Source organism: Sturnira hondurensis, unplaced genomic scaffold (genome assembly GCF_014824575.4).
Source record: "Sturnira hondurensis isolate 20B ecotype Veracruz unplaced genomic scaffold, ASM1482457v3 Scaffold0014302, whole genome shotgun sequence".
In the NCBI taxonomy this organism is placed as follows: domain Eukaryota; kingdom Metazoa; phylum Chordata; class Mammalia; order Chiroptera; family Phyllostomidae; genus Sturnira; species Sturnira hondurensis.
Window position 1 is genome coordinate 4,005,154 of NW_028086933.1, and position 23,556 is coordinate 4,028,709.

At 37.0% G+C, this 23,556-nt stretch overlaps 1 protein-coding gene across 5 annotated transcripts in view; it reads left to right on the forward strand.

Moving 5' to 3' along the window:
- Positions 1-23,556, forward strand: part of JMJD1C (jumonji domain containing 1C) — a 242,047-nt gene that overhangs the window by 208,718 nt on the left and 9,773 nt on the right. For 3 of the 5 annotated variants that reach the window (XM_037062681.1, XM_037062683.1, XM_037062684.1), the window contains 12 exons: positions 1,286-1,500; positions 4,950-5,102; positions 8,735-8,824; positions 9,514-9,641; positions 9,824-10,037; positions 12,727-12,941; positions 13,684-13,959; positions 15,421-15,589; positions 16,427-16,517; positions 17,404-17,534; positions 17,842-17,964; positions 22,373-22,512. In XM_037062681.1, coding sequence (XP_036918576.1) covers positions 1,286-1,500; positions 4,950-5,102; positions 8,735-8,824; positions 9,514-9,641; positions 9,824-10,037; positions 12,727-12,941; positions 13,684-13,959; positions 15,421-15,589; positions 16,427-16,517; positions 17,404-17,534; positions 17,842-17,964; positions 22,373-22,512 — 1,945 coding nt within the window. Of the gene's footprint in view, positions 1-1,285; positions 1,501-4,949; positions 5,103-8,734; positions 8,825-9,513; positions 9,642-9,823; positions 10,038-12,475; positions 12,603-12,726; positions 12,942-13,683; positions 13,960-15,420; positions 15,590-16,426; positions 16,518-17,403; positions 17,535-17,841; positions 17,965-22,372; positions 22,513-23,556 lie in introns of those variants that run through there. The other 2 variants (XM_037062682.1, XM_037062686.1) reach the window with 2 other exon arrangements.

Consider the following 23,556-nt stretch of genomic DNA (forward strand, 5'->3'; position numbering starts at 1 on the left):
AAATACTCTATTAATGTTAGCTGCAATAATTTTCCTACTGATCAGCATCATCTTCCTAAGAAGTTAGGAGATACTTTGCTTGGCAAATACACTCTGCTGTTGGTTCGGTGGGAACCCCAAAAGTGTGTGTTTGTAGGAGGACAATAAGCTTTAGTTCTTACTTCTTTACTTCATGTTTTTTTAGCCAAAAATATCCCCCAAATAATTATATTTGCAGAAAAGATGAAAAGGAATCAAAGGAAAATTATTTGAAGAGATAAGAAAATTTGAAAAAAGTCAATATTCAGGTGGATAAAATAACATCAAGCTGAAACAAGATGATGGGTTATAACAAAGGGAGATACCAGTTTTTAAAAAAGGGAAAGGGTAAGAAAGGAATGTGAAAAAAGGAGTAAAAGCAATATTGTTGATAGCATCCATCTGAAAAGTATAGAATGACATGTAATGAACTTTCAGTGTCCCCTGTTTGAGAGTAATTACAGACATAATTGAGTAATAGCCACCAGCAAGTAAGAAAAGAAAATTTTGCCTTCCATTTACCTTAAACTTCTGTACTGACCAGCTACATTAATTGGATGTCAGAAGCTAAAGGGCAATAACACGATTTGGTTCCTAGTAAACTTATTAAGAGTTTCATCCTTGTTCCTCTAAATCAAGTTAATGAAGTGTCATTTTAATGAAAAGTACATACAAGGTGGGGCAAAGAAGGCTTACAGTTGTTTGTGTGGAAAATAATACGATACTTAAAATAACACAAAGATAAACTGTGTTTTGTGTACTCACAAGTATAAACAACTTTGCCTACCCTGTATATGTACTTGACATTTTTTTAATATTCCTACAGTGAAAGTCTTAATGTGATTTTGGGCATTCTCAACTTTAGAGGTTTCTGATTTAAATTATGTATAAAATAATAGTGTTGCTATATGAAGCACTTGGCTAACGTTTTAAATCTTGTTCTCACTCGATATTTGGTCATAGTTTTTATTTGATTGGAGTTAAGTAGTTAAATATAAGTAAGTGATAGAGGTGATCTTATTTCTTGAAATAACTTAAAGTTGATACTACTTATCATTGTCATGTGTGTAACATTATAGCAGTTATCTAAGTTGGTTAAATTTAATTAATAATTAAAGTATGTGTATATTTGGACTACCCTGTGTTCTCTAATTACAAATATAACTTACATATTTATATTTAATATGAATATTTAATTATAAATTTAGAACTTTAAAATAAGTAGATGTATCTATGTATCTAATGCTTTTATGTTTTAATATTTCAGATTGTCATTTAGTAAAAATGGAGTAGTTAGAATAGATGGTTTCTCTTCTCCTGACCAATATGATGATGAAGCTATGAGTTTATGGACACATGAAAATTATGAAGATGATGAACTAGACATAGAAACTTCAAAATACATCTTGGATATAATAGGTGATAAGTTCTGTCAGTTAGTAACATCTGAAAAAACAGCTTTGTCCTGGGTGAAAAAGGATGGTAAGGAAGTTAAATACTTAGAACATACAATTGTATAAATTTTGTTCTACAAATTTGAAGTATGAATTAATCTGGGAGAAGTACCTAATCCTACCTAGTTATATTGACTTTTAACTTTGATAATGACACTTTCTATGTACAAAAAGCACTTATACATACTAAGCTAAAAGATACTTTCCACCATGGCCAATGTGACTCGGTTGGTTGAAGCCTCCTCCTGTAACTGAAAGGTTGCAGGTTTGATCCCTGGTCCAGGTGTGATCCAGGCAATATGGGAGGCAACCAGTCGATGTTTCTCCCTCATATGGATGTTTTTCTCCCTAAAAGCAATGAAAAAAAATGTCCTCTGGTGAGGATTTAAAAAAAAGATATTTTCCAGTTGCGGTTGAAATGAATGGATTAGCAGTTTGTGAAATCACAATAGCATTTTGCAGTTTCTGCCAAGTATGGCAGGTTAGCACAGCAAAGACATTTTGGATGCGAAATTGGGAAATTCCAGCATTAATTATATTTTATTGCTTATACTATTATAGTTGTCCCAAATTTTCTCATTTGTCCCTCTCCACCCAGGTACCACCCTAACTCCCAGTCCCCCAGGCAGTCCCCACACTATTGTCCATCCATGGGTCATGCATATGTATTATTTGGCTATTCTATTCCCTGTGGTACTTTACATCCCCACAACTGTTGTATAACTACCAATTTGTACATCTTAATCCTCTTCTGACAACCCATCCTCTTCTGACCCATTTCCCTGACAACCCACCCATCTGGGAACCATCAAAACACTCTCTGAATCTATGATTCTATTTTTTTCTGCTTGCTCATTTAGTTTCTTAGAATCAGTTGTTGACAGATACATATTTTTGCCATTTTATTGTTATAGTTTTGATCTTTTTCTTAAATAAGCCCCTTTAACATTACATATAATAATGGTTTGGTGGTAATGAACTACTTCAGTCTTTTCTTATATGGGAAGTTCTTTATCTGCCCTTCGATTCTAAATGCTATCTTTGCTGGGTAGAGCAATCTTGGTTGTAAGTCCCTGCTTTTCATGACTTTGATTATTTCTTGCCAGTCCCTTCTAGCCTGCAAAGTTTCTTTTGAGAAATCAGCTGAAAGTCTTATGGGAACTCTCCTGTGGTAACTAACAGCTTTTCTCTTGCTGCTTTTAAGATTCTCTGTTTATCTTTAACCTTTGGCATTTTAATTATGATGTGTCTTAGAGTGTGTCTCTTTCTATCCATCTTGTTTGTGACTCTCTCTGCTTCCTGGACTTGCATGTCTATTTCCTTCACCAAATTAGGGTAGTTTTTCCCCATTATTTCTTCAAATAGATTTCCAGTTTCTTGCTCTATCTCTGCTCTATCTCTTCTCCTTTTGGTATCCCTGTAATGCAAATGTTGGATTGCTTACAGTTCTCCCAGAGGCTGCTTACACCATTCTTGTTTTGGGGGTGTCCTTTTTTTTTCTTGTTGTTCTGATGGATTGTCTTGCTTCCTTATGTTCCAAGTCATTGATTTGATTCTCAGCCTCATCCACTCTACTATTGTTTCCCTGTAAATCGTTCTTTATTTCAACTAGTGTATCCTATATTTCTGACTGATTTTTTTATGCTGTCGGGGTCCTCACTAAGTTCTTTGAACACTCTCTAACCAGTACTTTGACTTCTGCATCTGATAGACTGCTTTTCTCCTTTTTGTTTTCTTTTTCTGTTCTTTCATTTGGGCCATGTTTCTTTGTCTCCTCATTTTTGCTGTCCCCCTGTGTTTGCTTTTATGTACTAGGTAGAGCTACTATGTCTCCCAAGCTTGATAGAGTGGCTTTATGTAGTAGGTGTCCTGTAGGTCCAATGATAGAACCTTTGCTATCGCCCAACCTGGTTACTCAAGATGCACCCACTGTGTGGGCTGTATATACCCTCCTGTTGTGGTTAAGCCTTGATTGCTGTTAGCACATCCCAGGTCAGCCACTACCTGTGTTGCTTCAGGGGTCACACAGCACTACCTACAAAGGAATCAGATTGCTGCCACCTGTGCTGTGCTTGCAGGTGCTCAGGAGAGGCCAAGTTGTAAACCAAGGCTATCTGCTACCAGTGCCAGGTTTGGGGCAACTTAGCTAAAGGTATGAGGCTCACTGAAGCCAGATGCTGCTAGTTTGAGAGAATTTAGGAAAATCTGAAGCATGGGCCAAGACAAACCATTCATATGTAAAAGCCATTGGAAATAGTTTGGGTGGGCCGTAACAAGATCTTCGGGAATCACCAGGACGGGGCAAATAGTGTGAGCCAGGTTGATGGAGTCTCAGATATGGTCCCCACCTGTTAGCTCTGGTGGGAAGAAGGCTTAGGAAAGGGATGATAGCCTCTGCCTGGAAGAAAGCTCCCCCCTAGCTCTTGCATTGATACCAGATAATTCAGTTCCCCCCTGGATGTCTCTGATGCCTTTCAATCTGCTCATCCAGTGCTGGAGCTCAGGTAAGTGGGTCTGAGTAAGTCTATGCTTGAGCCCTTTAAGGGTAACTCCCTGGGACTCTAGCAGCTTGTCCTCCACATCCTCAACCCCTGCTGGTTTTTACTGCCAGAAGCTACAGAGACATATCTTCCTGGTATTGGAACCCTGGGCTGGGGGCTGGAACCTCTTGCCCCTGAGACATCCCTCATGATTTTTATCTGGCCCATGTGGGTTTGGAGACAGCCTGTTCTGCATCTGCGCCCCTCCTACCAGTGTGTCACGTCACTGTGGTTTTTTCTTTAATTCCATAGTGGTAGGATTTCGATTCAGCTCAATTTCTAACGTTTCTGTATGGTGGTGGTTCTATAGCTACACTTTTGATGTGGTCATGCAAAAGGGTGAATGTGTGTACCTACACTGCCATCTTGACTTGAAGTCTTCAGTCTTTAGAGTTAGATGTATATTTGAATCTCAACTTTCTCCTTGCTAAACTATATGACTGTAAAACACAAATGATAACTACCTTATAGATTTGTTTGAAAGTAGGTTAATTTAGATATTTACTTATGTAAATATCTAAAATAATGAGGACTCTAAATGTTAATTCCTTTTCCTTCCTTTAAATCACTGGTTTGTCCGCCCGGGGACACTTTTGGTTCCGTAACTGGAAAATGTTGGCGTAGAGTACTGGTATCTAATGGGTGGAGGGCACAGGTGCCGCTGCACATCCCGCAATGCACTGGATAGTCCTCTGCAACAGAGATATGTGTGTTCCAAAATGTCAAAAGTGTACAGATGGAGAAACCTTCAATTAGATGTATTTTTTTTGGAGAGAATCACTAATTACTTCAAGAAACCTGAAGTTGGTTGGTCTTTAGTTAATACATCTTTTAATGTTTTTGGTTTACCTTTATGTTTCGGTTTTCATGTATTTCAGCAAAGATTGCATGAAAAAGAGTCTATTGCCCCTTATATTTTTATTTCTCTGTGTTTCAGCCAAAATTGCCTGGAAAAGAGCCGTGAGAGGAGTCCGAGAGATGTGTGATGCATGTGAAGCAACATTGTTTAACATTCACTGGGTCTGCCAAAAATGTGGATTTGTGGTCTGCTTGGATTGTTACAAGGCAAAGGAAAGGAAGAGTTCTAGAGGTCAGTTTATGACTTTATATTAAATTAAACTTTTAGTAATGTTCATTTTCTCTAGGATCACTCATCTGGAAAATTAGATATGTGTAAGGTTTTTTCTGTCTTCCATAAACCATTACGTGAAGGAAGTTGTGAAAAGGAGTTACCATAGTTTATTAATAGTCAGGTTTTTTAGAATAAAATGGCACCTTTTCTGCTTGATTAGTGGATTCATCCTCACGCCCTCATTTCCAGCAAATAGTTTCTTAATGTAGCCAAAATTAATTAGAGCTTTTTATAACTTGCAGTTGAACACTTATTAGTGTTAGTTGGTATTTCTAAATATTGGTTCATAAAGTTCAAATCAGGCTGTTCAAGAATATGCTGCCATTTACTATTTATTCCCTAGTTTTTACAGAATGAAGAAGAAATCTACATTATGTATGAAAACAGTCTTTGATACTATTACTTGTAGTTTTTAGGTAAATAAAGTGGCACAGAAGCAGTGTTCTGCATGTTAATTACAGTTGCAGAAAGTTTCAAAAGGAAGTAACTGATTGCACCTTTTTCATGCTAAAAGTCTTTCAGCAAAGCTTTCCAAGTTGATTTGGAAGTAGCTACTTGCTATTGGTAGCCTTGAAAGTATCCAGTTCTTTGTTTGGGGAAAGTCTTTAATGAAATGAGAGGATTTAAACCAGGAGTATTAGAGGTAAAATCATGCTTAGTGACAGACTTTTCATTTCAGGCAGGTCTTTTTTAGAGTATGGTTTCTCAGGTAGATGATCAGGTAGTTAGCCATCAATATCTTTTTTTTAATGATAGGATTATTAAGCCTCATCCTTAGTAATCTTTTTTCTTATAATACCCATCACTTAACAGAGACCTGAGCAAGTGGGGAAGCATGTCCAAACATGCTTTATAGTCACAAATTAGAGGAACATATGAAGGCTAAACTTATTGAAATGAAGGGAAATGCACAGGAAACCAGTAGTGATGGAAAGGAAACTGGGACTCAAATCAATGGAGTCGTGGACCAGAAGGAAGAACGAAACATCCAACCAGAAAAGAATAAAGAAACAAGAATTTTTTAAAAATGAGGAGGCTTAGGAACCCCCCAGGGCATCTTTAAACGTTCCAACATCCGAATTATAGGGGTACCAGAAGGGGAAAAGAAACAGCCACGAGTGGAAAACCCTTTTGAACAAATAATAAAGGAGAACTTCCCCAGTCTGGCAAAGGAAATAGGCTTCCAGGAAATCCAGGAAGCTCAGAGAGTCCCAAAGAAGGTGGACCCAAGAAGGAACACACCAAAGCAAATCATAATTACATTAGCCAAGATTAAAATGAAGGAGAGAATCCTAGAAGCAGCAAGAGATAAGGGGACAGTCACCTACAAAGGACTTCCCATCAGACTGTCAGTGGATTTCTCAAGAGACCTTACAGGCAAGAAGGGGCTGGAAAGAAGTATTCCAAGTCATGAAATCCAAAGGCCTACATCCAAGATTGCTCTATCCAGCACAGTTTTCATTTAGAATGGAAGGACAGATAAAGCGCTTCTCAGATAAGATCAAATTCAAGGAGTTCATCATCACCAGGCCCTTATTATATGAAATGTTAAAGGGACTTATATAAGGAAAAGAAGATGAAAAGTATGAACAGTGAAAGGACAGCAGACTCACAGTTATCAACAACCACACCTAAAACAAAAGCAAACCTTGAGAGGACAGCTAGATCAGGAGTAGAACCATAGAAATGAAGACCACATGGAGGGTTAGCAACAGGGGAGTGGGAGGGGAAGTGGGGAGAAGGTACAGAAAATAGCATAGACAGAAGGTAGAAAATAGATAAGGGGTAGGGCAAGAATAGTGGGGGAAATACAGAATCTAATGAACTTGAGACATGTGGTCATAAACTAATGGGGGGGAATAGTGGGGGAGGGGTGTGCAGGATACAGGGGAATGAAGGAGGGGAATAGAACAACAACTGTAATGGTATAATCAATAAAATATATATTTTAAAAAGAAGTCGCTGTACTGCTATAAAACTGCATAACATGCATTTTATATTTTTCTGGTTTCATAATTTTATTTTTCCTTTCCCAAATTATAAAGAAACTGATGTTAATTTATTATATTTTGCTATAGTTATTGTATATAAAAGTCTGAATTTTTTTTGAACAGGAGTAGGGTATTGGTTTTTAAAATATATCAGTCACCATATCATTTTCTGAGGATAATTCATACACCTTGAGTTATATTGTTACTTATTTCTTTATTTCACTGTTAAATATTGTAATACACTCACTTGACTAGGTTATAACTTGACAGAGTGGTAATTAACATAAGTGTCTAAAATATAAGCAGTTAGAAAACGTAAGTTACTGCTATGTAGGCTTTGGAGGGGAAAGTCAGAGGTCTTTTAGAAAGTTTTAGACTGGATTTGGATTTTATTTAGTATGAGACTTGATGAAATAATGGTTTTAATTGGGTTTTTTTTAATGGTGAATCAATGAGCTTTTTGTGGTATTCATTGAACTCTTGAAGCCATAAATTTAATGACTTCTTTGTTATTAAATTTATAGAGATGATCTTTTTGAGATCAATGAATTAAATAGTTTTACTGTATATGATATGCCTCGTGCTATGCCTTAATATGTTTACAGCTCCAGCTATGGAACCTTATTTGAAGGCAATAGTAGCAATTAAATACTCTTGTTAAACAAAGAACTTTCATGACCAAAAGCTTTTCTGAGAGAAATGGTAGGCAGAAAAAGACTAGTTCCTGGGGTATGCAGTCTGACCCATAGGCAGGCATCTGGGCTGAAATGACAAAGTTGTCCACTATATTGAGGTTGAAGGGTTCTTTATTCATTATATTCTGGGGAAGAAAGGTGTAAGTTGTGTCTGAAAGAATTTGCATTGGCTACTGATGGGTAGGCGGGGCAGGGAAAGGTGAAATGGGGAACAATTTGGGTAGGCGCACCTTCTGTAAGGAAGAAATATTTACTACTTTTGATTGGTTGTGAGCAGTGGTTCTGAAAGTTCATGCATAAGAAAGATGCTGTGGTGGCTGATGATCTGTACAAAAGTTGACTCAGTGCCCCAACATACATTTAGAATGTGACTAGTCTGTTCATTGGTCCACAGCTATTAACTGGTTGATTACTCTTGTCTTTCTATTTTACTCTCCGACACATTGTAATTTAGGACATTACAGTTTCTCTTTTGTCACTGTCTATCCAGTAGTGGCATGTGTCATGACAGTTTGTCTTCATGTCTTTGAAGCATAAAAGGAAAATGAGTTAGCAATAGTCTGAATATAATGTACTGGGATTGAGTGAAAGCCATGTTTGGCACAAAAAAAACAAAAGGTAGAAGGAATTAGCTACAGAGAAGCTAGAATCAGAGAAGAAAGAGATAACTAATACATTAATGATAATAAAGAATGGTCATTCCAGAAAAGGCTAGATCAATTTTGTATTCTGTTTTTGTAAAATTCTCTGAGTAGTGGCATTGTCTTATTTTTTTTAAGAACCATACATTTGAATTCTACCATTGCCATTTTATGTAATTGTTAAGCTGTTTATATATAAGCCATCAATTTTATAATTGTACAACAATGACTGATATAAAAGTAAATGTGTTATAATCTTACAGATAAAGAACTGTATGCTTGGATAAAGTGTGTGAAGGGACAGCCTCATGATCACAAGCATTTAATGCCAACTCAAATTATACCTAGTTCTGGTGAGTATAAGTGTACGTTATTTACTTAGTGTAGCAGCACTTAGTTGATTCAGATAATTTGAGCATATGTAGGAGGGGTATAGTAGAATGGAGAGGGATAATGTTTCTCTAACCTGAAATTGTTCTTACTCAGTTCTTGGAGTCCTCTGTACAATAAAACTAATAAGCTCTGCCCTGTTACTACAAAAACCACAGAGGAACCCTGGCCAGGTGGCTTAGTTGGTTGGAGTGACATCCCTTACTTACACCAGAAGGTTTTGGGCTTAGATCTCCAGTCCAGGTGCCTTTGGGAGGCATCTGATTGCGGTTTCTCTCCTTCCCTCCCTGCTTCTCTCCCTCCCTCCTTCCTTTCTCTTCCCCTTATTGTCTCTCTAAAATCAGTAAACATATCCTTGAGGATTTTTTTAAAAATACAGAGGAACCATTTTAGAATGGGAAATCTAGAGTGTAATGAAAAAGATTTGTAATGAAAGATTATTCTACTTTTTTTGAACACTGAAGTTTTAATAATAGAGGTAAAAGAGAAAAGAATGGAGCCCATGAATTTGGTTTAATGATCCAACCTGTACTAGATGTCAGGATTGAATTAAAAAATAAAAGTCAAAAAGGCATAAGAAAAACTGAAATTTTTTTTTCAATCTTTAACTACTAGTTGTAACCTTTTTGTTAACCACTATTATATTTTGTAGTCTTGACAGATCTTCTAGATGTGATGCACACTCTTAGAGAAAAATATGGTATTAAATCCCATTGTCATTGTTCTAACAAACAGAATTTACAAGCTGGTACTCTTCCTACAGTGAACGGTGTGTCTCAAGTGAGTATAAATTTCTAATTATTCGAATAAAATGAATGGTTAAAGTAATCAGCTTTGTTACTTGATATCCAATTTAAGACATAAATTTTTTAAATTGTGTTACTATAGAAATGACTCCTTGTAACTCGAATTAATAATCGAAGAGATGGTATTTTAAAAATTCAATTGTTCTGCCCTTGTAGGTTTTACAGAATGTTCTTAATCACAGTAATAAAATTTCTCTGTGCATGCCTGAGTCACAGCAGCAGGATACCCCTCAGAAGTCTGAGGGTGGTGGCAACAGCAGCCCAGGGAGTGATGTAAGCTCGGACAGCAAGTTATCTCCTCCAGAATCCCAGTCACCACTGCACTGGTTAGCAGATCTTGCAGAGCAGAAGTCCAGAGAGGAAAAAAAAGGTAAATATAATAAATTATCTAAGTATGCAGTGAGCCTTGAACAATAAGGGTTTGAACTAGATGGGTATATTTACATGTGGATTTTTTAAAAATAAATACCTATGCTGCTTATGATTCGCAGTTGGGAGTCCACAGGTGTGGGGAGGCAACTATATGCATTGATCTGCGCCACGTTATACAGGGGACTTGAGCATCCAGGGGTTTTGGTGTCCATGGGTGGGGTGGGCCATATCCTAGAACCAGTCCTCCACAGGTGTAAGGAGAGAAATTTTGAGGGAGTCAGAAATTACATGTAGATTTTTGACTGTCTTGGGGATCAGCACAGGTAACCCCTGTGTTGTGCAATGGTCAGCTGTATGACAGAATATTATAATATAACCAACAATGTACTTTTAAAAAAATTATCTTTATTATATTTTTTTCATTACCATTTAGTTCCCTTACCCACCCTTCCCCCTGCAACAATGTACTATTAATTATACATTAGTGTACTTTTCACATAAAAGAATTTACTTTTTATCTTTTGCTTGCATTGTGGCTTAGGTTCAGTAAAACCTTTGTCTTCTCTTACTAGGAGCTCTATGATTGCATGAAAATTAGTTGCAGAGTAATTTCTTTTTTAAATATATTTTATTGATTATACCATTACAGTTCTATTCCCCCACCTTCATTCTCCTCCACCCTGCACCCCCCCCCCCACCATTCCCCCCCATTAGTTTATGACCACATGTCTCAAGTTCATTAGATTCTATATTTCCCCTACTATTCTTGCCCTCCCCCTTATTTAATTTCTACCTTCTGTCTATGCTATTTTCTGTACCTTCTCCCCACTTCTCCTCCCACTCCCCTGTTGCTAACCCTCCATGTGGTCTTCATTTCTATGGTTCCACTCCTGATCTAGCTGTCCTCTCAAGGTTTGCTTTTGTTTTAGGTGTGGTTGTTGATAACTGTGAGTCTGCTGTCCTTTCACTGTTCATACTTTTCATCTTCTTTTCCTTATATAAGTCCCTTTAACATTTCATATAATAAGGGCCTGGTGATGATGAACTCCTTGAATTTGATCTTATCTGAGAAGCGCTTTATCTGTCCTTCCATTCTAAATGAAAACTGTGCTGGATAGAGCAATCTTGGATGTAGGCCTTTGGATTTCATGACTTGGAATACTTCTTTCCAGCCCCTTCTTGCCTGTAAGGTCTCTTGAGAAATCCACTGACAGTCTGATGGGAAGTCCTTTGTAGGTGACTGTCCCCTTATCTCTTGCTGCTTCTAGGATTCTCTCCTTCATTTTAATCTTGGCTAATGTAATTATGATTTGCTTTGGTGTGTTCCTTCTTGGGTCCACCTTCTTTGGGACTCTCTGAGCTTCCTGGATTTCCTGGAAGCCTATTTCCTTTGCCAGACTGGGGAAGTTCTCCTTTATTATTTGTTCAAAAGGGTTTTCCACTCGTGGCTGTTTCTTTTCCCCTTCTGGTACCCCTATAATTCGGATGTTGGAACGTTTAAAGATGCCCTGGGGGGTTCCTAAGCCTCCTCATTTTTAAAAAATTCTTGTTTCTTTATTCTTTTCTGGTTGGATGTTTCGTTCTTCCTTCTGGTCCACGACTCCATTGATTTGAGTCCCAGTTTCCTTTCCATCACTACTGGTTTCCTGTGCATTTCCCTTCATTTCAATAAGTTTAGCCTTCATATGTTCCTCTAATTTGTGACTATAATCAACCAGTTCTGTGAGCATCCTGATCACCAGTGTTTTGAACTGTGCATCTGAGAGGTTCGCTATTTCTTTTTCACTTAGAGTTATCGGCTCTGGGGCTTTGAGTTCTTCTTGAGCCATATTTTGGACTGTTGGTGCCTGTTATGTATGAGGAGCAGAGCCCTAGGTTTTTACCAGGGCAGGGCAACTCAGTTACTGGGTTGTGACGCTGTATGTGGGGGCGGGGTCAAAGGAAATCAATTGAGGTCCCCTCTGCTTCCTCCAGCCACAGGGGCCTGCAGGGTCCGTCTCACTGTTCACTCCTTTGCTGGGTTTATCTGCGCACTCGAATGTGCAACTGCGCTCAGCCTGCCCCACACTGGGTCTTCTGGGTCTTCTGGGTGCCTGGTGCCTGGGTCTTCTGGGTCTCCTGGGTCAGGGGATCCTTCCTGCCCGACCCTGCTTGGCTGCTGGCTCAGCCCCTCTTACCGTTCTGGTTGATCAGGGTTGAACGGTCGGTGGTTGTTGTCAGACTTCTGTATAGTTAAGTTTTCTGTTCTTTGGCTGCGTCTTTGTTTACTAAACCATTGTTGTATTCAGACTTGGTTGTGGGAGAAGGCACAGCATTTCCACCTAGGCCTCCATCTTGGCGGAAGTTTCTAGTTACAGAGTAATTTCTGGATAAGCATATCAGTAAAGCCTCAGGGCAATAGATTTGTTACTCGTATATTCCTTCTCCCTGTTTTAGCTATAGCAGTTTCATTTGTGGCAAGTATAAATTCAGCTACCTGTCTAAGGTATTGAGGAAGGTCTTCTCACATCCAAACTCTTTGGCTCCATTTCGAAGCATCTAGCCCATCATCTGGTGTATGTTCAGGTGAATAAATCAGTATTGGTATAGTTTTTACCTTTCACTGTAAAATACAGCATGCTAGTTTTGTCTGTACTTTAGCAGAATGCTTAATTTTATTTGAATTTTATAAAAATGTTCTATTTCAGAAAATAAAGAATTTGCCCTTGAAAAGCAAATTAAAGAAGAGAGAGAACAAGAGAATCCTGATTCTCCGAACAGCAGAATGTCACCGCCCATGTCCCAGAATAATGAACAAGGTTCAACCTTACGGGATTTACTGACCACAACAGCTGGCAAGTTACGTGTGGGTTCTACAGATGCTGGCATTGCCTTTGCTCCAGTATATTCAATGGGAACCTCAGTGAGTGATTTTTTATATATGGGCATTAAGTTTAGATGATTTGGAGATTCACCTGTGAACTACGCAATGAACAGAGGCAGAGCAAATCAAGTATACTAAATTACTTGGTGTGTTTCTATTTACATTATAACTTAGCACTTGAAAGCTGGAGATTTTTGTTTTTTCCCTCTAGGTGAATAAAGTTGGGGGAGGGATGTTTTGATGCCAGAAGAGCCCTAAGATACCTCATTAAAATTTGAAAACCATGTATCTAATAGGGGAAGTAACACGGAAGTAAATGTTTTGTTAGTTAAAATATTTAGAAGTCAGTTTTTGTTTTGGTTATTCTTCAGAGGTAAATACGCACAAATAATTGTATAGATAGACATAAATTTTTAGTGGCTATTGAAAGTATATGGGAAATCCCACCCAACTGCTTCAACCTTAAAACAATGTAAAAGGTAGAAGGCCCACTCTTTTAGTTCCTTCACACTTGGCCTCACATGGAGACCAGCGAAGCTCTGATTCCCACCTCTCAGGGTCATTGTAGGGACTACAGATCCGTATCTTGATTATCTTGAAAGCAATAAGTTGTTTGTATTAGTTGTTTGTTGTATTAGTAGTAAGTCAAAATGAAAGTTATAATTACATATTCTTGAAGGCAAGTAAGTTTGTGTTAGTTGTTTGTTATACTAATAGTAAGTCAAAATGAAAGTTTAAAATGTATACATTTCTTCTCAAAAAATGATTTTTTCTCTAATAGAGTGGTAAAAGTGGAAGGAGTATGCCAAACATTCTTGATGACATAATTGCTTCAGTTGTTGAAAACAAAATTCCACCAAATAAAGCCCCTAAGATAAGTGTAAAATCAGAGCTTAAAGAGGAGCCTAAAGAAAGCAGAAAGTCTGCCGTGGATGAAAACAAATTGTATGGTGATATACCCCATTCTTGGGTCTGTGAGAAGCGTATTCTTTGGCTTAAGGATTATAAAAATACTAATAATTGGAAGCTTTTCAAAGAGTGTTGGAAACATGGACAAGTGAGTATTTTAAGTTGATTGTAGTACACTTTCAGGGGAACAAGCAAAATTGTTTTCTTAGGAATAGAACGAAAGGGGAAAGACAGTACTTAACACATTTGGAGTGAAAGTAAGATATCAAAAGGTTACCACAATGATTGTTTCTGAATTGTTATATTTGGCCAGATTTGTATGAATTAACTAGGAAGCACTGATTTTTTTTACAATTTATCAGTCAAGAGACTTAATAAAGCCATGTTTTTACAAACATGTTTACACGTTTAGATATCTTTTTTTTAACACTTGTAGTTCAGTCCAGTTAACAGATTTCATGTCTGCTATTTGAGTATTATATTAATACTAGGAGCATTTTCTTGAACTGATAAAAAGTGTAGATGTTTTTGCCTTTAATGTTTACCCCATAGATTATTTATTTTTAAGTTAGTTCATAAAGTCTTGAATGACAAATGCTCCTTCATTATTTAATTCAGCTCAAATAAAAAATGATTTTTTATTTTACCAAAACTTCTGTGAAATATTTGGTACACATTTCAGGTGGCAGTTTACTATTAATGGAATTTAAAAAGGAAAAAAACAACAGAGAATAAATAATACATCAGATTGCCTAAGAGGTTGTGTTTCTGTTTTTTTGTTTTTATTTTTGTATTTTGTTTTCACATCAGCTATAAATCTTTAATTGTTGATTTTAAGTTTATAGGGCCCTCAGGAATTTTGAATTCATATGATTTAAATGGATGGATTTGCTCTCTGGAAATAGTCATTAGGCTCATAATGTAATTTTGTTATGCCTAGTTGTTTACTATTTTTATTTATCATGATGCTTGTTGAGGTAAAGAATGTATGTATGTAAGTGACACAAACTCAGAATACGTATACACTTTTATTTAAAAATCTTAATTACATACATATAAATAAAGAAGTAGATTATGTTCTGTTTATAAAAATTAATCTGTAAATAAAGCAACCAAAAATCCATATTTATACTTAAGAAATGAGCTTTTTAAAAAGATTTTATTTTACAGAGAGGAGAGGGAGGGAGAGAAACATGGATCAGTTATCTCCCATAACACCCCTCCTGGGGACCTGGTCTACAACCCAGTCATGTGCCCTGATCAGGAATTGAACCTGCAACCTTTTGGTTTGTGGGGTGACACCTAACCCACTGAGTCACAGCAGTCAGTGCAAGGAATGAAATTTTTACCATAGCCTTTTAGACTTTTCTGAAAATTGCTACACATTTTTTTATTTTAAAAAATGGTAATGTACTCTACATGGTATTCTCTTACCACCTTTTCTCTTTATCAATCTATTGTGACATCTTTCCAGGTCAGGGACTATCTTTGATAGTCTCTTAATTCTTAAAATTTGTATTTAATACTGAAACTTAACATTTGTTGTATGTATAAAATTTTGGAAGTTTCCATATACCTTTTAACTTGTGTTTATCTATCTGTTCATAAGCCTGCAGTGGTTTCTGGTGTACATAAGAAAATGAACATGAGCTTGTGGAAGGCCGAATCAATTAGTCTTGATTTTGGAGACCACCAAACTGATCTTCTGAACTGCAAAGACAGCATTATTTCAAATGCCAATGTTAAGGAGTTCTGGGATGGTTTTGAAGAAGTTTCAAGTATGTTGTTTTTTGTCTGTTTTACTGTTTTTGTTAAACATATCCCCCTCAAACAATAAATTGTGGAGACAACTTAACAGATTTTTAATCTTTTAAACTTCTATATTACTTTGTTGTCTAATAAAAATAAACAAGTACAGATACACCTCAATTTAAAATTGGGTTATATCTTGGTAAACTCATTGTAAATTGAAATTATCATGTCAAAAATGTCTTTAATTCACCTAACCTACAGAGCATCATAACTTCAGCCCACTCTGCCTTAAGTGTTAATTAGTTTACTTACATTGGGCAAAATAAACACAATTAACCTACTGTAGAACAAAGGGGAAAAAGGGGAAAATTTAAAATTAGAAATACAGTTTCTACTGAATTCCTGCTTTTTCTGCACCACTGAAAAATTGTTTAGCCAAACCATCTTAAGTCAGGGACCATCTGTGCTTGGAAATGAGAGACTAGGTCCTACTCTTTATTCTCCACACTTAATTTCCTTTGGCCATAAGCAAGTCTTTTAATTATGTTTACTTATATCACAGTGGGAATATTTTTTGGCACTCCCATAAGCCTCAGAAAATTGAATCATGATATTTATGTAAAACATTTTGAAAATCAAAAATGTAATATTAATAACAATTATGGGAATATTTTAAAAAGAATTTATGTACATAGGAGCAAGTCTTAAAACTACTTAAGTATATGAGAAATAAAGCCAATATATAAGTATATATTAAGAACCTACTGTGCAACAATTGAATTATCATTTACTTTACATTTCTCCAAACATAAAAATCAAAAGGCAGAGATTATCTTTTTAGTAATTAACTGCATTCTTTATAGAACGGCAAAAAATGAAAAGTGGAGAAACCGTTGTTTTAAAATTGAAAGATTGCCCTTCAGGAGAAGAGTTCAAGACTATGATGCCAGCAAGGTACATCTTTTGAAACTTGTTGTTTTTTTTTTCTTTTTAAGATTTTATTTCTTTATTTTTTAAATATTTTATTTATCTTTAGAGGGGAAGGGAAGGAGAGAGGGAGAGAAATATCAATGTATGGTTGCCTCTCGTGCATCCCTTGCCGAGAACTGGCCTGCAACCCAGGCATGTGTCCTGACTGAGAATCGAACCGTGATCCTTTGGTTCATAGACCCGAGCTCAGTCCACTGAGCTATACCAGCCAGGGCTTATTTCTTTATTTTTGGAGAGGGGGGAAGGGAGGGAGAAAGAGAGGGAGAGAAATATCAGTGTGTGGTTGCCTCTCACATGGCCCTCACCAGGGACCTAGCCTACAATCCAGGCATGTGCTAACTGGGAACCGAACTGGCAAGCCCTTGGTTTGCAGCCTGTGCTCAATCTACTGAACTATACCAGGGTGAAACTTGCTTTAGTTTTTATTTCTAGCTTTTCGAGGTTGATCTGAGATTATACCCCAAAATAAGATAAGGAACAAAAAAATGTGACTTTTAGGCATTTTCTTACTCAATTAAAAATAAATAACTAAAATACAAAACTGAATTTCTGTAGTCTCAGCAGGAAAGAGTGTTTATGTTAGGTCAGTAAAGGAGAGAACGCTCATGTCAAGGACTTGGGGCCCTGTTCGTGGTGCTTTTAGTTAGTGGTGATTAGGTAGCATTGCAGTTGCAGTATCACTTCTGTTCTTTGCATCCCATGTGTTATGCATTCATTTAAACTTTGAATGAAGTCACAGAAAGTGTTACCTATCAAAGACCTTAAGACCTTGATCAACTTAAAAATTATATATTGGAATGCATGTAAAAATGTAAGTTTTTATTCAGAAGAAATCAATGTTATTTTTCAGATATGAAGATCTTTTAAAAAGCCTGCCATTGCCAGAATATTGTAATCCAGAAGGAAAACTCAATTTGGCCTCTCATTTGCCAGGATTTTTTGTACGCCCTGATCTAGGACCCAGGTTGTGCAGTGCCTATGGTACATATATATTTGTATTTCTATTGAGTTGGAATTGAATTTTAACTAACTTCTTTTCAATGATAAGTTGTCTAATGATTTATTAGGAGTTAATCGACAATATATAATTAAGTACCTGCTTTTCCTTGCAAAATATTTTCCTTTTCAGTTGATTTGATTTTTATGAGACATTTCATCAATTGTGGGTTTGGGGGACAGGTTTTGGAACAAGGAGAATAAATCTCAATTTAACAATTAAGTTTCCCTCATAGAGCTGATTTGGGATATGTAAAATAGTCTGTCAAATAACATTTTATTTTATACACAGGTGTAGCTGCTGCTAAAGATCATGATATAGGAACAACAAATCTCCATGTTGAAGTTTCTGATGTTGTAAATATTCTAGTCTATGTTGGCATAGCAAAAGGAAATGGCATTCTGTCAAAAGCAGGTAAAGAAACTTAAAGAATACTGGTGCTTGGAATAACAGTTGAATAACCACCCACACTAGTATTATCCAGAATGTGTGTTAAAAGCAGTGGTTCCAAAAAGAATTACAGTGGATCTAATCTTTACTATTTGAGAAGTGATTAATTTATTTCCTTGTCTTTTTACATAATAGGAGTTTTAATTTTCAAAATGGATATTTCTGTTTGCTTCTTTCCTATCATTAAATATTGTTACTGAAAATAGACTGTGAAATTCACGTATAAACATTTATTAAAGAATAGAAACTAAGCCCTAGGGCTCTGAAGATGACTTTTTCCCCTCCATTGTCATTTAGAAGGGGCCGTTTCTTTTAAGTAGAAATAACATTTCTATCCAATATACATTTCATATTCCATCTTCTGGATTTCATTCGGAAACCTGTTCCATCTGTTATTCTCCTCTTTATAGACATAGGCCTTTAAATTTTCCCTTGCTGGCTGTTTTTCTTCAGAGTAGGAGCACACTCTGGACTATTCTTTTTCAAAAGAAAAGCTCCTTCAGACCACATCTGCCTTGCTACCATCCTGTTGCTTCTGGCCTTGTAACAAATTCTTTGCTGTCTTTCACGTTTCAACTGAGTGCAGATTGGTCTTTGTACCTGCCACCCCACTGAAATTACTTTTGTTATGGCTGTCATAATGGAATAATTCAGTAGTTTCTTTCTGGTCCTTTAATTATTTGCCACCTCTGTAATAAATGGCACTGTTAATCACTACTTGGTCTTCACACACCAGCCTTGGCTCCTCTGATACTTAACTCCCTGGTTCCTAATACCTTAAGAAGTAGCAACAGACTATTTCTTTTCTCTTTCTAGTTTACATGTACTTTCTGTGAAATGGATGGCTTCCAACCATCACTTACATCATCATTTCTGTATCTGGAGGTCAGAATGCACCTCCAGTTTAGTGTCCAGATGCCAAGGACTTGGGGTTTTATTATAGTATTTACTGAACTTTCTGTATAGTTGACAACTTCTATAGTACCCATCCTAAATTCCACCCCAAACTGTAGAAATGTTTTACATTCTTTCTCAGCTCTCTTTGCCATTGAATATACTAGACAAACACTCTTTGCCTCCCCAGCTCCCAAGGATTTAAGAGTCAGGGATACTTAAGTTGTAATTCCAGCTCTAGCACAGAAATATGTGATCTGTGATTGAGATTATTTATCCTTTTAAAGCATGTGGTGCTGCAGGAGTAATTGTCTTTCCCATACGTCGCTGTACTTTATTCACATCATGCCCTGAACACTTAGTCTACAATACAGAGGTTATGCATGTTTTTCTCTGTTGTTCTTTCATGTCCTTAAATGCTGGAACTTTGTTATTCATTTTTGTTTCTGCACACCCCCCCTCCATGTGTAGCATAATTTTTGGTCTTTCAGGTCAAAAATTATGGTCATTCATTAACATTTTAATTCTTTAGTTCTCTTAAAAGTTTTTGCCAGATGGTAGTCACAGAAAAAGGAATGTTGTAGGGATGTAATAATGCTTAAAACACATCAAGAAATACTGACCTACTTAAACTACACACTTTTTCTTTTCCTCCATCTACAAACTCCTGTAATTAACCTTCAAAGTGTAACTCAGATTGTCATCTGCCCCTAGAAGTCTTCACTAATGAAAATAAATTTTCTCTTCCTTGTGAGAATTTTTTTTAATTTGTAGAGCCATGAAATTTAAAGAAAAATAACTGAAAAAATGTTGTCTGTGGTTGCCAAACTGTAATGTTCTAGGAAAACACTTTATAAACATACATTACATAGATAACATTTGAGAACTGATTCAGTCTTTGTGAACTTTTGTACTTTTGTGATTTCACTTACAATGCAACAATTTTGTTTATTTCCATACATTTACTAATACTGTCTTTTACTCTGTAAGGTCTCAACTGTCTTTCTTCATTCTAATCTAGGACAGTGTCTAGACATTGTAAACACTTAATAAATGTTTTAATTAAGAAACCCTTGCAGCCAATTTTATTATTTTTATTTTTATCAAATTATATTTGACTGATTATGCTATTATAGTTGTCCCCATTGCCCCAGTGTACCCAGCAGCCCCCGTTCCCTCAGGCTATTCTTTGTGTCCAGGGGTCACCCATAGGTTCTTTGGCTACTCCATATCCTTTACTTTATATCCACATGGCTATTCTGTAACTACTTATTTGTACTTCTTAATCCCCGCACCTCTTCACCCGTTTTTCCCCTCCTCCCTCCAATCTGGCACCCATCAAAACACTCTCTGTATTCATGGTTCCTCCATCTTTGTTCTCTTACTTCCTTAGTTTATTTTTTAGATTCATTTCTTGATAGATAATGTATTTTTGGCATTTTATTGTTCATAATTTTGATCTTGTTTTTCTTTAAATCAGCCCCTTTAATGGGCTGAACTCAACTTCATTATCACCTATTGTATGGGAAGTTTTTTATCTGCCTTTCAATTCTAAATGATACCTTTGCTGGGTGGAGTAATCTTGGCTGTAAATCCCTGCTTCATGACTTTAAATATTTCTTGCCAGTCCCTTCTGGCCTGCAAAGTTTCTTTTGAGAGATCAGCTAACAGTCTTCTGGGAACTCTCCTATGGTGGCTGCTTTTCTCTTGCTGCTTTTAAGATTCTCTGTTTATCTTTAACCTTTGGCATTTTAATTATGATGTGTCTTGAAGTAGGCCTCTTTGTATCCATCTTGTTTGTGACTCTCTGCTTTCTGGACCTGCATGTCTATTTCCTTCACCAAATTAGGGATTTTTTTTTTCTCATTATTTTTTCAAATAGATTTCCAGATTCTTGCCCTATCTCTTCTACTTATGGTACAAGTGTTGGATTGCTTAAAGTTGTCCCAGAGGCTCCTTATACTATCCTTGATTTTTGAATCTTTCTTCTTGTTGTTCTGATTGGTTGTTTTTTACTTCCTTATGTTCCAAGTAAGGCTGGTACTTGAGGTGCGCCTGTTGTGTGGGCTGAGTACCCCCTCTTTTAGTTGAACCTTGATTACTGTGGCAGCTCAATGGGAGAGATTTACCCAGTCTAGTCAGCTTCAAGGACTGGCTGTGACCACTGACCACCAGTTCCCACTCTCCATGAAGAATCAGCTGTGCGGGTACAGGGTAGCAGTGCTCCCATGTGGTCTATAACTTTCCACCTGGTGCACAGGCCTTGGAGTTTTCTGGATAGGGCAGGCCAAGGTCAACCCTCACCTATGTTTTGCCTAGGGCTACCCTGACTATAAATATAAAGCTATAAATATAAAGCAATCTGAGATGGCTGTTACTTGTGCTGGGCTTGGAGTTTTCCAGGCAAAGACAAACTGTGAATCTAGGCTGGTTGCTGCTAGTGCTGGGCCTAGGGCCACTTAGCAAGAGGTATGGGTGCTAGGGGCTCACTGAGGCTGGCTGTTGCTTGTTTGAGGTAATTTGGGAAGTTATAAAGCATGAGCCAAGACCAGCCATTCATACGGAAAAGGAACTTGGTTGGGCCTGTAAGTTGAGTTGGACGGAGTCTGGGGATCTCCAGAGTGGGGCAAACACTATCAGGTAGGGTACCCACCTACTGGCTGTGTTGCTGTGTTGGGGGAGAGTTCAGAAAAGGGTCAATTCCCTCTGCCCACATTTCTGTCTGGGAGGAAGCTGTCCCCCAGCTCTCACCTTGATGTCAAACACTGATTTCTTCCTGTATCCCTCTGGTGCCTCTGAACTTGCAGTCAGTTTTGCTTTTATTGTCACAAATTAGGAAACATCTGATATATTCATTGTAGCAGGCAGTAGCTTTTGTCTCTTCAGAGAACATTGCTTTAAAATGTTCATTATTGTGAAATTAGGAATTTGGAAAAGAAGATCTTCCTATATATTTCACTCAGAAATAACCACAGTTACCATTTTTTCTGTTCATACATATGTATGTATATGTGTGCAGTTTTTAGTTTACCAACAGTTTAGAAGAATCATCTGATGTTTCCTCAAAATCACAGCTCATAGGGCATTTGCATTTGATTACAAATTAACCAATAATAAGTGAGATCTCCTAGGAATTACAAGATATTTTGGGTTTATGTCCTCTTTAAGAATCCCAGTCTAGTGAGGTAATATACAGCCTCTGATAGATCAGTTTTAGGAGACTTGGCTATACTTGTTGGTAGTATATACTGACCAGTTTCAAAACACTCTCTTGGCCCTGGCCACATGGCTCACTGGGTTAGAGCATTATCGCTACACACCAAGGTTGTGAGCTCAATTCCGAGTCAGGGCACATAGCAGAAGCAACTAATGAATGCATGAATAAGTGGAACAACAAATCAGTGTCTCTGTCAAATAAGTAAATTAATAAGTAAGTTAGTTTATTTTTAAAAAAGAAAATGCTCTCTTGTTTTTTCAGGAATACTCAAGAAATTTGAAGAAGAAGATTTGGATGACATTTTAAGAAAACGATTGAAGGACTCAAGTGAAATACCTGGTGCTCTGTGGCATATTTATGCTGGGAAAGACGTTGATAAGATAAGGGAATTTCTTCAAAAGGTATAATTCAGGTTGCAAATAGTTTATCTCTTCACCTTGAGCAAGGACTTAATGTATAACTTCATTTTGCCTTCAATATAAGGTCATTAAATAATCTTCAATGGTGTGGCTTTAGCCCTGGCTAGTGTGGCTCAGTGGATTGAGCACCAGCTTTCAAACCAAAAGGTCCCCACTGGTTTGATTCCCTGTCAGGACAGTGCCTGGATTTCAGGCCAGGTCCCTGGCAGGAGTCAACCACACATTAATGTTTCTTTCCCTGTCTTTTTCCCTCCCTTTCTCTCTTTAAAAATAAATAAATAAATAAAATCTTTAAAAAATAAACAAAACAAAAACTAATCTTTGGATGAGTCAGATGTTACCCTTGGTGAAAAGGAGTGAATGGGGACTGGGATATAAACATGACTGTATCATAGAAATACCTAAACAATGTAGGATCTCTCTGTTTTTTATATACTGATATTTTTTGCTGTTTACCTAGGGAATACTATTCTGTCACATCTGATTTCTCTGATACTTATTTGAATAGACTGGAATTTGAGTAATTGCACCTTTAATTTAGTTGTTCACATCCATCTGAAATAATTAAACCCTTCATTCAAATACTTTATAAATTTTGTAACTATAGGGGTTTCTTTTAAGGAACCATCATTGCTGCTTTTCTTCTTTATGTGGTCCCTGTGATCTTATCCCAGAGTACACCAGTATTTTAATTTAAAATATTGTAAGTCATGCTCTTTAAAGCAGAATATTATTCAGTGGATAGTACATGGTCCTTTGAAATTGTTTTGTCAAGGGTCAGAGGTTTACTATCAAGGTATTTATCTTAAAAGGTATACGGTACCTACCTTAAAAAAATAGCAAGATCGCCCTGGCTGGTGTAGCTCGATGGATTGAGCGCAGGCCTGCGAACCAGAGGATCGTGGTTCGATTCCCAGTCAGGGCACATGCCTGGGTTGCAGGCCAGTTCCCAGTTCCCAGCAGGCCAGTTCCCAGCAGGGGATTCACGGGAGGCAACCATACATTGGCGTTTCTCTCCCTCTCTCC